At 60.1% G+C, this 16,535-nt stretch overlaps 1 protein-coding gene across 1 annotated transcript; it reads left to right on the top strand.

The window, feature by feature from the left end:
* Positions 1-15,149: 15,149 nt before the first annotated feature.
* GPR20 (G protein-coupled receptor 20) lies at positions 15,150-16,229 on the top strand (the record flags this gene model as incomplete). The annotated part of the gene is made up of 1 exon (XM_081116427.1): positions 15,150-16,229. One exon carries the CDS (start codon positions 15,150-15,152, stop codon positions 16,227-16,229), a length of 1,080 nt encoding a protein of 359 aa, XP_080972553.1.
* Positions 16,230-16,535: the final 306 nt, after the last annotated feature.

Genomic DNA, 16,535 nt, shown 5'->3' with positions numbered 1-16,535 from the left:
GGTATGGGGTTTCTTTTGGGGGCAATGGAAATGTTCTAGAATTAGTGGTGATGGCCACACCCCTCCTTGGATGGCCACTGTCTAAGCTGTTCTCTATGCTGGTAACGCCTTCCCCTCAACTGGTCGTTGGTTTGCTCTCCAGTCTTCACAGAAAACCAGTTCAGGTGTTGCTTCCATCAGGAAGTCTTCCTGGGCTCCTCCTTTGAGGGGGCAGGGGCCTGGAAGTCTGGGGCTACATCTCAGGTCTGTCCCTGGCCTGATGGGTGACCTCTGAGTCCCTGAGGACTCACCTGTGAAATGGGGACAGTGACAGGGCTGGGGTCAGTGCTACACAAGATACTGTGTAGAAGGGTACCCCAAAACCCCCTGCAGTCCCTGCACTCCCTCCGCCAGCCAGAACAAACTCAGGCCTCCCTCCCACACCTGGAGCTCCCCATGACAGCCCCGCATAAACAGCCGGGCTGAGGGAGGAGAAGTGTCAGCCGGCCTTAAACAAACCTGCGGGACAAGGAGCAGGCCCGCAGCGGCTCGGGCCGCAGGGAGAGCGGGGCTGAGACAGGATTTGATTTACAGGGGGAGGAATAATTACCAACCAAGCCTTGGACAAAGTAAAGTCCATTTGTTCTTGAACAGATGGAGGGATGGACGGAGGGAGGGAGGGAGGGAGGGAGGGAGGGAGGGAGGGAGGGAGGGAGGGAGGGAGGGAGGGAGGGAGGGAGGGAGGGTTCTGCCCACCTGAGACTATCCTCTGACAGTGACTAAGTGTTAGCCAGGGTCTAGGTTGGACACTGGGAGTTAGCGGGCTGGTACCCCAGTGTCCGCTCCAACCAGCATCTCAGTGAGCTGACAGGAGCCAAGGTCCATGAGGCCCAGCCTGGGCATCTGTATTTGATGGAAGCTCCACAGTGGTCCTGGTGCACTCCCACCCATTGGACCCTGCATGGCCACGCGTGGCCCCTGAAACACATCTGTTGTCTCTCTTACTCCTCGCTGCAGGGCTGTCCTCGCCCTGCAGATGGGAAGCAGAGGCTCGGAGAGGCTAAGGGGCCTGTCTCAGGTAGGAGGCAGTGGGACCAGGATTAGAATCCAAATCTGTCATTTCAAAATGCCCCATCACATCGTCTGAGGCCCCATCCCAGTCTCTCCAACCTCTCGGGGAACCAGGCTGGGGTCAGAAATCAGCACCAGAAAGAGGGTCCAGGGCATGGGGGCAGAGACAGTTTCCCAGCCTGTCCTGGCACTTACCCTCCACCTCACTGTGTGACCACAGGGGCCCTGCCCACCTGCAGAGAGGGGCCTGGACTAAAACGTGTTCTAACCGGCAAGGGCCTGGATGCTCACAGACCCTCGAGATACAAACAGACAATTTCACATACAAATTCTGGGGTTCCTGGGCCCTGAATTGGAGGACTGGGACCGACCTCCCAGCTGAAAGAATAGGAGATTCTCAGAGCCTCCTCCTATGGAGAATGGTTTTGATTCCCTTTTTAAAATTTTTATTTAAGTAGAGTTCACATACCCCATTATATGAGTTTCAGGTGTACAACATAGGTATTCAACATCTATATACCTTATGAAGTGATCATTACACACAGTTATTAGATATTATTGACATATTGCCTGTCCCCATACTGCAGGTCTCCGCGGTCCCACTCCCAGTGGCCTCCAATTCAGATGTCGCCTCCTTCAGGAAGCCTTCCTGGCCTGGCAGTTAAGCGGGCTGGTACCCCAGTGTCCCACGAGTCAGCAGAGATCTTGGTGGTCAGGAGCTGCCCTTGAATCAGCCGCTCCCTCACAGCTTCCTGTGGCAACTGTCACTCCCCGGGCTATTTCAGCCGCCTTTGGGACTTTCTCTTATTTGCAGCAGATGTGTTCCTAACTGGTGCGCCCGTGTTGTAGGTCCTTGTGGGGAACCAGCCTATGCCCAGCAGTTGGCCTGGGCTCTGTCCATGCCCAGTAAATGCCAGCCTTGACTGCTGCAGTCACTGTCGATGATCGCATAATGCTATCATCGTCACCATCACCATCATCGTGCCTGCTTGTGGCCGTGAATCCATGACAGATTTTCCTGCCAGATTCAAGACTCTTGAACCCCAACAGAGATGGGCTGAAAGTGCTGGGTCTGGGACAGGAGCCCAGTATGGACACACGGCTCAATTCCTGAGAGCAGGTGGGGAAGGGGACAGAACCTAGAGTCCGTCTCATTAAAGGGCCAGCAGGGCCCAAGGCCCAGACATTCAACCCAACCCTTGTTCCCTCCACTGACTCACCCAAGGTCACCCAGGCAGGGATGGGCAGAGGTGGCTGACCATCAGATAGCTCCTTGACCACGAGCAGCCGTCCTGACAGCCTGAAAACAGGACTTGACCCCCATCCTGGCTCTCACTCCTTCCTGAAGCTCAACCGGCTCCCAGTGCCCCACTTCCTCCGCCATCTAAACACCTTCCAGGTCTGGCGTCTGTCCTCCTGACAGGTCTCATAAGCAGGAAGTAGCCAACAGGCCCTCCCTAGGAGAATCCCAGACAGCATCAGCTCCTTGGGGAGAAAGAAGAGGGCTTGGAGGACTCCTCAGGGGGACCTAGCACCCCCCCTTCCTCATCAGAAAGAGAAACCTCCATGGTCCCATGAGCTTGGCAAGACAGAGGGATCACTGTTTCCTACTTCAGGTGGAGAAGCTGAGACCCGGGCACGGGAAGCCACAGGCCTGTCTCCCACTGCTGGGCAGGTGCTGAGCTAGGACCTGAGCCCAGGTCTCGGGCTCTGAGTCTGGCACTGTCTCCCTCCCACCAGAGCTTCTGAGGACCTGGCCAGGGCCCTGGAGGAGCCACAGTCAGAAGAGGGCAGCCCCTCGTGGGCAAGTGCCTGGGCCCAGGTACAGAGAGGATCTGAGCCCAGAGCCGCCAGAAGGCAATGCCCGGCAGGGGTGGGTGGCCGAGCTCCCCTGGAGGCCTCTGGGAAGATGACTCAGGACAATCCAGACCCTTTTGAGGGACAGATACTTCCATAGGGAGGACAACCGCACACTGCATCCCATCAGCAAGGCCTGGGGTTCAGGCCTGACGGAAGCAGATGTCCCAGACCCTGGGGTACATCCCACTGAACCCAAACCTTCTCTGTAAAACATAGCCCTCCCCTCCACAATCACTGCTGTGAAACCTACGGGCTGCCTGCATTTCCAGTACAGGTTTTAGAGAGACAATAAGCGTGACGCTGTGTGTGACGTAACACCCCCTCCAGCAGACATGCTGACCATTCTCAGTGAGCGGGAGGTGTAGCGATCCCAGATACGCGCCACCGGGCCGGTCAGTGGATAACGGCCGAGGGCCCCAATGTCAAACTTACTTAACTGCTTTCCCATCTCAGAGCAAATGAGGTTTCAGGACCCTGGGTGGGGGCTGTGGAGGCATGTGGGGTCCATCCTGCACCCCTGCCCTGACTGCCCTTTGCCTGCCCACCCCCTGACACTCTGTTCCCCTGCCCTCCCCGCCCACCAACCTGGAGAACTGGCAAGAGCTTTCCGGGAAGCCACCATCCTGGCCAACAGAAACAGCCTCCCACCTCCCGCTCCCACCAGCGGGGTGTCGGGCAGTGAGGAGGAGGGGCGTCCTCCATGGACAGTGGGCCTGACATCCTCCCACCACCCTGGCTGGGCTCTGTCACTGCTGCCCAGATGGACAGACCAGAGGCAGGAAGGAGACAGGCTGGGACATGTCCAGGGCACCCCTGGGAGGCAAGGGCCAACCCAGGCTAGCCCAGGCACCCCCCATGCCTCATCAGCTGAAGGAGGGGCTCTGTGAGAGAAAGGTGGGGGTCACACCCCCGAGTGCCTGGTTCAAATCCTGGCTCCACTTCCCACTAGCCAGGTGCCTCGGGCCCCTTCCCTCTCTGGACCTGTTTCCTACCCTTAACAGGTAGGGCAATACTGACAGTGCATCCCACCCACCCCATCCCCTTCCCCAACCAAGAGGTGGTTGCCCGGCCCTTTGGCGAAGAGGGCAGGGTGAGTGGCATGAAACCCAGCAAGATGAGAGGGAGGTTCAGCCAGAGAGGAGGAGGGTGCACACGGGGAAGAACGTCCCGCTCGTGGAGGGTGTATGCCACCTGGAAGGCTCTCGGAGAGCCTGCAAAGGCAGGAAGGGGTCCAAGTGCCTGTGATGGGGCCACACCAGCCTGAAGCCCTGCTCTGCCTGCCCATTTCTTAAGTGAGTTGGGATTTGCTTTTATTGAGCTCCTACTGTATACCTTCATACACGCTGACCATCAGGGAGGCAGAAACAAGTAAAATTCAGGCCCTGCCCAGGAGCCAAACATCCAGTTAGAGACAGAGTTGGCCTGGGAAAATCCAGACAACTGATTCAGGCCCAAACTGCCCTTGGAGTTCAGGGCCGAAAGAAGTCAGTCAAGGCCGACTTCATGGAAGAGGTAGCCTTGAAGCTGGGATGGGTTTGGGTATAGAGAGAAGTGGAAGGGAAGTCCAGGTGGAGAGAACAGTTGGGGCAAAGGTGGGGTGGGAAGGAGTGCCCCACCCCCAGTGAGGAAAGGCCTCATGGCCATATTTCTGTCTCAAGTGATGAATGGAGCTGTAGCCAATGCAGGGGAGGGCCTGTCCTGGAACCTTTGACCCCAGGCCCTTAGAAGCAACATCTTGGAAGTTTGGGATCACAACATCTTCGAATCAGTGACATTTAGAGCCTGAGGTCTCTGTGTCCCTCTTCTCAGAGGCCATCAGTCCTCCTGACCACTGAGTGCTGACGTACATGTAGCAGCTCTGCAACACCCCTGTCCAAGCTGTTTTGGCCACATACAGTGAGGGGAGCTCACTACCCCCTGTGAGGAAGGTGGACAGGGTTGTGCAGACGACACAGCAGTTGCTGCTGTGTCCCTGCATGGAGGATGCCCCCTGGCTGCCCCTGCCCCAGTCCAGGGTCATCAAGGCAGTGCAGTCGGCAGAGCTCGGGAGGCCGGGGGCGCCCTGTGGGACCTGCTACACAGACAGACACAGACAGACATGGCTATGCCGGTCCCACGGGGTGTTCTGAAATAGAAAGCAGGTCCTGAGGCCCTGCGGGGGACGTGGCTGACTCTTGACCTGGGTGGGCCAGTCTGGCTCTGCAGAGAGATCCACAGCCCAGCTGGCCCTGGGCAGCTTTTGGTGGCTGGCCCAGCCTCTAGGACTTGGGCAGTCAGCTGCCTCAGGACAGGGGCCTGGACCTGGAAAAACCTCGAACCCGATACTCTCTGCCCTGGGCTAGGGTATGGGGTCCTCTCCACCATTCCTGGGGGGTGGGTTCCCAAGGCTTCTGGAGGGAAAGAGGCCTGGCCCAGCAGGGCAATTTCAGGGCCCTTCCAGAACATGGGGATGGGGAAGAGCGGGCATCTGGCAGCCCACTGCCTCCTCACTCACTTATCAAAAATTCTGCCCCAGCTGAGCCTCACCCTTGTTTTTCCAGAAACCCCCTCCCTGTTGTGGTCTCAGCAGGAGCTCCCACCTGGGCTGTACCTCCATCTGCTGGGAAGAGAATTCCTGCACAATGTCCCACAGAGACTCAGGCCTCAGTATTTCCTGGGAGGAGGGGATAGGCCTGTTGTCCCCACCTCCAGCACGTGTGAGTGGTTCGGCTGGGCTCAAACCCAGGGCTGCCCAAGGGCCCCACCACTCCCAGCCTTCCAACCCCTTCATCCAGACACACAGGGTCACTTCTCCCCAGCAGAGAAGGGTCCCACCCACCCTAGACCACGTGGGCCCTGCCAGGGATTCCAGAGTGCAAAAGGGGACACGTGGCCACTGACCCCTCAGGAGGGCCCCAAGGGGCCTTCTCACCCACCCAACCCCAGCTGCCACCTGTTCTTCAGGTCACCGAGGCCTGGGAGTTCCCCAAACTCCTTCCGGTGGCCTGAGTCCTCCCACAGAGCTGGCCTGCACCCCCACCCAGGAGGGCCCCTGGGCCAGCCTCACCCTGGGCAGACAATAAGACACATGGCCAGGGTCCCGGTGCTGTTTACACCCTCCAGTAGCACCGAGATGAGGGCCACTCTGGAGGATAGATGAGGTCTGGGGCTACAGGCACCAGGAGGGTGACAGGACCCGCCTGGCTGTCACAGAGTGTCCCCTGCCTCCCCCTCAGCTCCCACACGGTTGTTCTGCTGCTATTTGTGGCTTGATCCTCAGAACGGCAGACTTCGGTCCTCTGTGAGTCCTGGAGACAGAATTCCAGTTCTAGCCGTGAGGGTGGGGGCTTCTGTGGGCTCACAGAGGGCTCTCCACCAGGCTGGACAATCCTGCCCTAAACTGCTCCAGACAGACCCACTAGAAAGGGTCCCAACCCATGACCCAGATACAGGCAGCCTGGCCCAGCCAGGCTGTGGAGGTGACAAGGGTGAAACTGTCCCTGTGCACTTGTCTCCACTGAGGGCCATGGAAGGGTCATTCCCCCACCCCCACCTCTGGGTCCTAATAGAAGAGCCTCCCTAGGGGAGGGGTCCTGGGAGCCCACCCTGGCTGTCACCCAGCTCCCCAGACACTCCGACTGGCATCTGTGGTCTCCTGTAGGAACTCCCTGGGACTTCTCTGGAAACCAGCCTGTGTGAGGCCCCACCATGGCCCTCAGAGGTGGGCAGGAGGCCTGGCTGGCCCTGCCTGTGACTCAGCGGCCGTCTCCAGCTCATAAAATTTGAGCCTTCACTGGCTCAGGCCTCCTGCCCCCGCCACATCCCGGCCAACATGGAATCCACACTCCCCCAGCAAGCCCCTGGGTGACTCTGCCTTGCCAGCCAGGAGTCAGTGCTGGCCTGGGGCAGGGGCCTTCATGGGCCAGAGGCCCCCACACTTCTCAGGTCTCAGTTTCCCCTTCTGGGATAAATACAACAGTGTTCGAAGGAGATAATGACAGCCTGTGGGCTCAGCCCTGCATTAGCGGGGAGCCTGCATTAGTGGGTGAGGCAAAGAAGCTGCTTCAGGCACCACCTTCTCCCAGAATCCTCAGTGGCTCCCCACTGCCCTCAGGACCAAGTTCACCATTCTTTCACCCAGAGGGGCAGCTAAAATGCAGTGTACCATCTCCTGCTCATTGCTCATCCCTGCCCTCCACTCCTAGGACCCCTGGTGCAGTTCCTGCTGCCCAGATGGCCTCTGTCTGCCCTCCCTTTCCTCTGCCCATCCAGGCCACCTGCCTCCTGTTACCCAGCCTCTGCTTCTAGCTGTGCAGCGACCTCCAGGAGCCCTCCCCACAACGCCCCTGCCCGGCAGGCTGGGCCAGGCCTGGGCACCTCTGCATCCTCCTGTTGGTGGCACTGCAGCCCTGTCCCTCACCATTGTGAGATCTCAGAGGCCAGGGGCTCCGGTGGGGCAGCTGTCCCTGTGTCCCCAGTGCCTAGCAAGGCCAGCTCAGTAGGTGCTCAGAGAATTAAAGTGTGTGCGTGAGCGTGAGCACAGGGACCAGTGACTAATGAGGCACCTTGACCTCACCCCAGCCACCCTCACTCAGACCTGAAGCCCTGACCCACCAGGGCTGGCCACCAGCCTCCACCCTGGTCAGTGTTTCTGTCAAGGGAGGGATATCCCTCCCAGAGCCACTGCTGGGTCAGGCCTCAGCTACTGAGATTTATGATCTGCTGCCCCCTGTCAGGTCCAGGTCTTTCCCACACAAACACCCCCACATGTCCCTGCAGAGCCGCTAGCACTCACAGAGGTTACACCAGGTCGTGCACGGTCCTAGGCTTTTGCCGGACCCACAAACACACTCAGGCATGTATGTGCCCCTGTGAAGCCGCATCCACCCGAGGGACACACACCAGTGGGCACAGAGGCCCAGACACTGCTTGTGCGGGCCCTCGGGCACACACTGGCACACCCAGGCCAAAAGATGCAAAACACAGAACCAGGAGAGCAGCGTGGGGCAGCCACGACAGATCTCTGTCCCTTCCAGGCAGAGAACTGGGTCTGTGTGTGCTCCCACCTCCCTCAGCACTCAGCGTGCCGGCTGCGCTCTCCTGGGCCCCTGCAGCCTCCACAGACCGGGCACTCGCGGGACAGAGAGCTAGGCTTGCAGCTGCCATCCCTCCCTGCTGTCCCCCTCCCCGTCCTGGGTGGTGCAGCTTTGGCTCCACCCCTCGGTGCCTCAGTTTCCTCCTCTGCCAGGCTGGGCTGTGGACTCTGCAGTCCCTAACTCCTCCCCCCAAGGCCCTGGAACCCAGCTCCTCTAGGGAAACGTGGGGGGAGGTAGGGAGAAAAGGAGCTGCCCCGCCCCCGCCCCGCCCCCACCCCGCCCCCACCTCTGCTGCTTTTGCCCAAAAGGAGACCCTGGCGCCGGCCTGACGTCAGGCCCCAGAAAGGCAGTCTAGGCGGCCTGACCGAGAGGCCGCAGAGCTGCCAAGGGAGGCTCGGAGAGCACCGGCCCAGTCTCCAGCCACCGGCTGGGCGAAGGTGAGGTGAGTCCCGGAGGGCTGGCCTGGCCTCAAGAGCTGGTCAGTGCCCGTGTCTTCACCCCCCAGGCAAGCAGCCAGAGGCCAGAGGGGCTTTGAGGTCCTGCCCTGCAGGAGCCACTGTAGAGATGGGAAAACTGAGCCCCCACAGGGAGGATGGCTAAAGAGGGCCAGGCTGGGAACAGAGAGGGGAGGGAGAGCTCCCAAGGGCTTGGGGGTGTCCCTCCTGCCCGAGCACTACCTGTGCTGCTGAGCCCCCAAAGCCCTTCTCTGGATTTCATTCATTCATTCAGCATGCCCACTGATCATCTGCTGGGTGCCCAAAGTTGGGCCTTGATTGCCCACTTGTCAAGGCACTAACATGGGGGACCCCAGAAGCACTTGATGAGCTCTGGGACCTTGGCCACCACCTTCCCCCAGGCTCAGACACGGCTGGGGATGGAGGGGTTTGTGAGGACAGACTTCAAGCAGGGCACACCCCCTGAGGAGGGCCAGCCCAGCCATTCCACAGCTCAGGGTCTTACCTCCAGCCCCACCCTTTTCCAACCCATTTAGGGGTGGGGAAACTGAGGCCCAGACCCACCTGCCCACCCCCAGCGTGGACTTCGGAGCTGGTTGCCCCTGCCTGGTTCTTGCTGGCAGTAACTACCCTGTGAGAAGGAGCACGGTCCCGAGGGGGCGGGCAGGCGGGTTGGGAACTGGCCTGTGGCCAGGGTGGTGGGAGGGGCAGACAAGGAGCAGCTGTGCAACCTCGCGCAGGACTGGGAATGGAAGGGATGGACAGGATGGAAGGGAGGTGGCGCTCACAGCCCTCAGACCGGCCACTGAACTGCCCACTCATTACCATATCCTTCTGCCAACGTGTGGTCACTCCCAGCCAGAGGGGCACTCAGGGCCACCTCCCCTGCAGGGGCTTCTGGGCTGTGTAACCTGGTTCAGCTGCTGCCCCTGGACCTCCCATTTCTTCTCTGCACAGCAGGCCATGGTAAACTTTTCGTGGCACCACAGGCAGGAGAGTCCACGGGGCAGAGGTCAAACTCCAGCTCCCCCACCCCTAGTTGGGTGACTCAGACATGCTTCAGTTTTCTCAAAGGCAAAATGGGGCTGGTAACACCAACTTGGGGGTATCTTGGGAGGAGTCAGTGAGACCCTAGAAGGGGACATTTCAGAGACAGCACATTAATTATGGGGTTACAGCTCTGCCCCCGTGAAAGGGTGTCCAGGGCACCGGGAGGTCAGGGGGGCTAAGGGAGGATGGTGTGGGGTAGTCACTGTGGGTGCAAGGGACCTTCAGCAGATGACACAGGCAGAGATGGCATGCCAGGCAGAGGGAACAGCATATGCAAAGGCTGAGAGTGCTGGCCTGAGGACCTGGGTGGAGAAGGCTGAGGCAGAGGCCAGGCAGGCACAGCCTGGGACCCTGTCTAGCTGCCTCCAGAGAGGCTGCATTAGGGGAGGGGGGAGGCACTGCAGCAGTTGCCTCAAGGGCTGAGCCAGGGTGGCAGCGAAGGCTGTCTAAGCACCCACAGGACCCCCATATGCAGTGACACTGCGCTGCCCTTCCCAAAGCAACTTGCATTTCATCAGGTGGTAGAAAGTGAGGCCGGGTCAGGCGTGGTAGAGCCCAGGTGCCCTCTGACAGCACCCCACCCATGCCCATGAGTGACCCCTCTCCCAGAGCTGGGTGGAGGGAGCCCTAGCTGGGAAGGAGCCTAGATTCTCTTTGGCACCGCCCAGGAGCTGCTGGGTGACCCAGAGCCAGTCTGGTCCCTCAGGGGACCTTGGTAAGGGCCTGGTCATCCCTGGTAGAACCACAGGTGATATTCTAAAGCCGATGCCATGAAACCAAAAATAAGCAGACAAAGAAGCAGCAGATGGTCCCCCTAATAATGGCTCTTTTGGCCCTGGAATGTCATCTTGCTGGGGTGTGGGCACACCGGGTACTGTGTGCCTGAGAATCTCCTTGTGCACAACAAACCCCAGGTCTAAAGATGCCCACCCAAACTGGTCCCACCCCTGCCTGGGCCTGGGAGCAGGTGGACCTGGCTTTGATTCCCAGCTCCACCAGTTTTACGCTGTGTGACTCACCCCTCTGGGCCTCCACTTCCTCGTCTATGAAACCCTGGACTGCTATGTGGTTGCAGTGTCCACCACAGCAGAGGCTCCGAGCACCTTGGTCAGGGAAAAGCTGGGCCTGTCCTTCACACCTGCCCCTCCCAGGTGTGCTGGCAGCCACCTGTTGCCCCAGGAGACCAAGCTTCACTGCGGTCCCATATGTGGTAGGGTGGGAGGTAGCCAGGCTCCAAGATTGGCATCTCCTCGACAGCTGGGCACCCACAGAGAACACACAGGGACAGGGGGTGGGGTGGGAGGGTTCAAAAGGACACACACCTCCTTACCTGCCAAGGAGGGGAGGTCAGCATGGCCCAGGTCCCCCATGGGATCTTGGTCTTCTGTTGCTGGGGACAAGCAGGGACCCAGCTAGCTGTGAGTGGAGGCAGCGGGGCACACAGCCCCCCATTAGTTGGTGTGGCCATAAGGCTGGACAGAGAGGGAGCCCCAGGAGTGGACAGGGTCAAGTGACTTGGGGAAAGATGCTCATTCCTCCTCCTTGGGAAGATTCCCTGGATTTGAGCCTTCACAAAGGCTCTGAGAAGTCCTGCACTGCACACGTTGGATGTCCAGGCCTCTCCCCAGAAATGGGCAGGTAGACCCAGGCAGTGCCTCATTCAGGCAGGGAAACCAGGAGCCTCCAGCACTGTTGTTATTATTATTATGAGCCTTGTATGGGGCATCTGGCATTTCTCACTCCCTCAGGGACCTCCAGCCACTCTGCCAGATTTCATTCACTGGTTTGCTCACTTATTCATTCAACAAACATGATTCCCAGCATCACAGGAGAAGAAGCTGAGGCTCTGAGACTTGAACCAAGCACTATTAATGGCTGGTGAAGAGTAACAAGCCTCCCAGGCCTGGATGGTTGTCCTGGTGCAATTTCCAGGCCCTGAGCCCAGCACTGTGCTGCACACCACAAGGACATGGGCCCTGCCCACTGAGCTCCACCAGCTGGCCCCAGCTTCAGGGTCTGCTGCACCTCAGCCAGGCCCCGGGCATCTTCCAGAAAGGGGGAAGGGACGGGGCTGTGCCTTCCCTTCAAACTGGCTCCCAGGACAGGGCCATGCCTCCCCAAAGGGAAACACTAGTGACCGCATTCATTTAGCAGACGAGAGCAAGGCTCACTGACCTGGCCAAGGTCCTGGGGCAAGGGAGTAGCAGAGCAGACTTGAACGTGGCTTCCAGGACTCCTGTGCTTGCTCACTGGTGGAGGCCCATCTGAGGGCCAGGTCTGTGTCTGCCCCTCAGACTGAGTGGGTGGGCCCTGGCCAGGCTGTCCACACAGAGGAACAAAACTTTCTCTTCTCCTCCCATTACAGACTATGTTTAGAAGCCGAACAGGAAGAGCACATAGGGAGTGGGTGCCCAGTGCACTGCCAGCAGAGAGGTTGTGTCCTGGGTGCCCACCTGCCCCCTCAGGCTGCGGGTTCACCCCAGGCAGACCTGGGTTCAAGTCCTGACGGAGAAGGCCTGGAGGCCGAACCGGAGGGTTACAATTACGCAGCCCCAGCTGATGCCACGGGCCCTCTGGGAAACTGCAGGAAGAAGGTGTTACAGTTACATCACTTACAAGCAGGGAGACTGAGGCTCAGAGGGAGCCCAAGCCCGCACCTCTGCTGGTTAATGCTCTAACCCTCCCCACAATGCCCAGCACCTGGCCATTGCCAGCCATGACATCCCCACAACTTCTCATGGGAGCATGGGTATGCTGAGAATGTGGAAGGGACCAGGGCCCTCTGCTGAGGGGTCAGGGCCCCCAGAAGGGTACATGCATGACCAAGCAGATTCAAGGGTTGAGGGGGGAGCCATCCCACGGGGTGTCACAGAGTAGAAACCGGAGAAGTGGTGAGAAACTAAGGTCCAGAGAAAAAATGACCTTCCTGAGGCCATTTGGGGGGAGACAGGAGGCTCAACCCAGACACTCCCAGCCCATCTCCTTCCCTGCCCCAGGAGGGGAGGGCAGAGTAGGGTGTGCATGGCTGTCAGCTGGCCACCTGCCCCAAAGGCCCAGCTCCCTGGGCAGAGCTCAGTCTCACCCTCTGAGCTCCTCATCCTTCAAAGGAAAAAGTGTGGCAAGTAGGTGCCCTAGAAAGAGGGGTTGTTGAACAATTAGATCAGGACATATCACTGTGAGGTGGAAGAACGGGTCTGCTGGGGTGAGGGAACAGAGACAGAGATAGCCAGACTCTGCAGAGAGAGCGAGAGATCGGGGAAGAGCTGGTGGGAGTGGAAAGTCAGAGGTGGGGGCCCAGGTTGAGGCCAGGATCAGGGCTCAGAATGTGACCTGGGATCAAGGCTCAGAGTGTGGCCTGGGTTGGCTCTCAGTGTGATAGAAATCCAAACTCATTGTGTCACTGAGATCAGGGCTCAGAGTGTGACAGGCAGGAATTGAGACTCATTGTATTACTGGTCTGGGGGTTCAGAGTGTGACCAGGGTCGGGGCTCAGTGTGACAGCTATCAAGGTTCATCATGTTACTGAGACTGTGACTCAGTGTGTGTGACTGGGGTTGGGGCTCAGGACGTGGCTGAGATCAGGGTCAGGTTTGTTTGGGATCAGGGTTCAGACTTGGAGCTAGGACCCAGCATGTGCTTGGCTGGCATCACTCTCCTCACCTGTATGGCCTCCAGGCTGCCCTGCTCATGTCCCCACCCTGCTGCCCTGGCTGGGACCCCGGCACCTTGAGGGAGTTGCTGGCCAGCATGCAAGGCTGGCCCTGGGGAGTTTCCTGGGGGCATCTCCTAGAGGAAGCACCCTGTGAAGTTTATTATTTGTCTCTGACTGTGACGACAGCCTAGTGCAGGCAAGTGAAAACTAAAAAGCATGTGGGAGTCCAAAAACTTTGCCCTCCGTCCCCTGGGCCAGCTCCCAGCTCCTGGGGTCTTTCCTCCCTTATTTTTTAAGGCATGGTTTTCTCATAGTAAAAGAGGGACACATTGGGAGGCATCCCTCTCTTCCCAGGGCCTTCTGTCCTCCACACCTCCCACCAGAAGACAAAGCCCATAGCCCTGAGGCACCAGATCTCCAGCCCACAGGCCCACAAAAGGTCTTTCCCTGCCCAGACGTCCCTCACACTCCCAGTCTCCCGAGCTACAGCTATTGACCCTGTTAGGAGCCAGGGGTACCAGGCAGAGGGCAGCCCACCTGGAGGACCCTGTGAACCAAGGTCTGGGCCTGAGTGTGCTGAGGATGGCTGGAGGGGCCAGGCACAGGCCTAGGCAGTGGCCTCAGGCGGCAGAGGTGGAGGCTTAGCTGGGTGACCTGAGGCAGGTGCTGGGATGGAGGTGTCCTGTTCTGCCAGGCCTCCCTGCAGGCCAGCTTGGAACCTGAGCCTCAGCCCGTGAGGGCTCCTCTCCTGTGCCCACCCCACCAGGCTGGGCATTCGGGTCCCCACCCCTAGCAGGCCAGACTGAGTTCTCACTCCTTAAGGTGGAAGCTGCCAGAGGGAGGCCTTTGCAGGTGGGCAGCATCAGCCTGTTCACAGTGCCTCGCTTCCTCCAGGCACTAGGAGAGAGGAGGGTCTTCCCTCCCCTGCAGATGGGGGAGGGCACACTGCACCCCTGGCTGTCCACATGCCTGCCCCTCCTCCCTGCTTCTCCCCAAAGCCTTCTCCTTTCCCCTGAAAAAGCCAAGAATGTCCTTATTTGGAGGATTAGCCCTCCGGGTGGGGCTGGGGGCCGTTAACCCTTCATTTATAAATAAAGAGATAAATCTCCAAAAGTTAAACAACTCTGCAGGAACATAAACAGAGGGGGCAGCCCCAGCCCAGCCCCCCACCTGCCCCCACCAACTTGTCTGGGCCACCAGGCGTGGACAGCATTTACGTAACTCACACCCACTCAGGCCCTGCTGCTGCTGGGACCAGGATCCAGCTCTGGCCCGTGAACCAGCCTGTGTGTGCCTCCAACACAACCAGGTGCTTTCCTCTCGGGGCTGGGAGGGAATGGGGGCACCTAGAGGGAATGAGAACCATCCCTGCCCCTTGGGAACGGTCTCTTATGAGGACCCTCATACAGGCCGTTGATCTGGTGCCAGCGTTGGAGGAGGTGAGAACAGATGGGTGGCCTGGAGGACAGGGGCTGTGCCTCGTGAGCGTGGGGTCAGCTGGGTGCGGTGAGCATCCGGGAGGAGTGAACACTGGTTTCTCTGGCACCAACCATGTGCTGGGTGCTGCTGGGCACAGTTAATCCTCCCACAGTTCCTCAATCCCAACTGTATAAATTAGGACACAGGCACAGAGAGGCTAAGTGACTTGCCCAAAGTTGCGCAGGGCAGGGGAGGAGACGGAATTGGAGCTGGGCTCCAACACCGCACACTTGGCCTGCCCTCTTAGCTGTGCCACACCCATCACCCTTGTCTTCCCGAGCCGGCGGTGGCCCTGGAAGGCGGGGGCTTTGACCTCCTGGTACCGGCGGAGCAGGCTCAGAGCCTTCGGCGAAGCTCCACGCGGGCGCGTGCAGGCCGGGGAGCAGCGGGAGGCACCGCGGGGCGGCCGGGCCGGGCCAGGCCGGGCGGGAGGGCGGGAATGTCGCGAGCTCCGGAGCAGACGGCCCGGCCGCCAGGGTGACGCCGTCTCTTTCCCCCAGGCCTGCGGTGGCCCGGCTGGCTGCCGTCATGCCCTCCGACTCTCCCTCGGCGCCCCCGACGGTGGCGACTCCCAACGCCACAGAGGCCGCGGCGCGGGCCAACCTCAGCGCGCCCGAGGGGCCCCTGTTCCACCTGTTCGCGGCGCTGGACGAGGAGCTGCACGCCGCCTTCCCGGGCCTGTGGCTGGCGCTGGCGGCCGTGCACGGCCTCATCTGCCTGGTGGGGCTGGTGCTCAACGGGCTGGCGCTGTACGTCTTCTGCTGCCGCACCCGGGCCGCCACGCCCTCGGTCATATACACCATCAACCTGGTGGTGACCGACCTGCTGGTGGACCTGTCCCTGCCCACGCGCTTCGCCGTCTTCTACAGCACGCGGGGCTGCCTGCGCTGCGCCTTCCCGCACGTCTTCGGCTACTTCCTCAACATGCACTGCTCCATCCTCTTCCTCACCTGCATCTGCGTGGACCGGTACCTGGCCATTGTGCAGCCCGAGCGCTCCCGCCGCTGGCGCCAGCCAGCCTGTGCCCGGGCCGTGTGCGCCCTCGTGTGGCTGGTGGCTGGCGCCGTGACGCTGTCGGTGCTGGGCGTGACGGCCGGCGCCGGGCCCTGCTGCCACGTCCTCGCGCTGACCGTGCTGGAGTTCCTGCTGCCCCTTCTGGTCATCAGCGTGTTCACGGGCCGCATCGTGTGCGCGCTGTCGCGGCCGGGACTGCTGCGCCAGGGCCACCAACGCCGTGTGCGGGCCATGCAGCTGCTGCTCACCGTGCTCGTCATCTTCCTCGTCTGCTTCACGCCCTTCCACGCCCGTCAGGTGGCCGTGGCGCTGTGGCCAGACATCCCGCACCGCACCAGTCTCGTGGTCTACCACGTGGCCGTGACCCTCAGCAGCCTCAACAGCTGCATGGACCCTATCGTCTACTGCTTCGTCACCAGTGGCTTCCAGGCCACTGTCCGTGGCCTCTTCCGCCGGCATGGAACAGAGCCTGAGCCTGGCGCTGGCGATGTGGTCAGCATGCGCAAGAGCTCCAGGGGCTCGGGCCACCGTCACATTCTCAGTGCCGGCCCTTGTGCCCTTACGCATGCCCTGACCAATGGGCCCGAGGCATAGTCAGCAGGGCCCAGCAAGGAGGCCAAAGGTCGGGTCTGGGCTAAGCACGCCACGTCAGGGCCAGCTCTGCCTTGTGGCAAGTCGGTTTCACCTTGATCGATTGGCTATGTCTGCCCAGGGCACAGCATGGAGATTCTAAGGCCGCTGTGCCCTGGTTGATTAGCAATGTCTGCCATGGCTCCAGATGTGGTGTGGGGCTCTGAATGCTGCCTATTTGCTATCCCTAGAGTATATATTGTGTTCATTGAAAATTGAGCGGGGTAGCCAGGAACTCCTTCTTGCCTGGGCCATTCCATCCCCAGGAGG

The sequence above is a fragment of the Miniopterus schreibersii genome, assembly GCF_964146895.1.
Source record: "Miniopterus schreibersii genome assembly, chromosome: 17".
NCBI lineage: Eukaryota > Metazoa > Chordata > Mammalia > Chiroptera > Miniopteridae > Miniopterus > Miniopterus schreibersii.
Note: the sequence above shows the minus strand (reverse complement) of the source record. Positions and strands in the feature narration are given on the sequence as shown.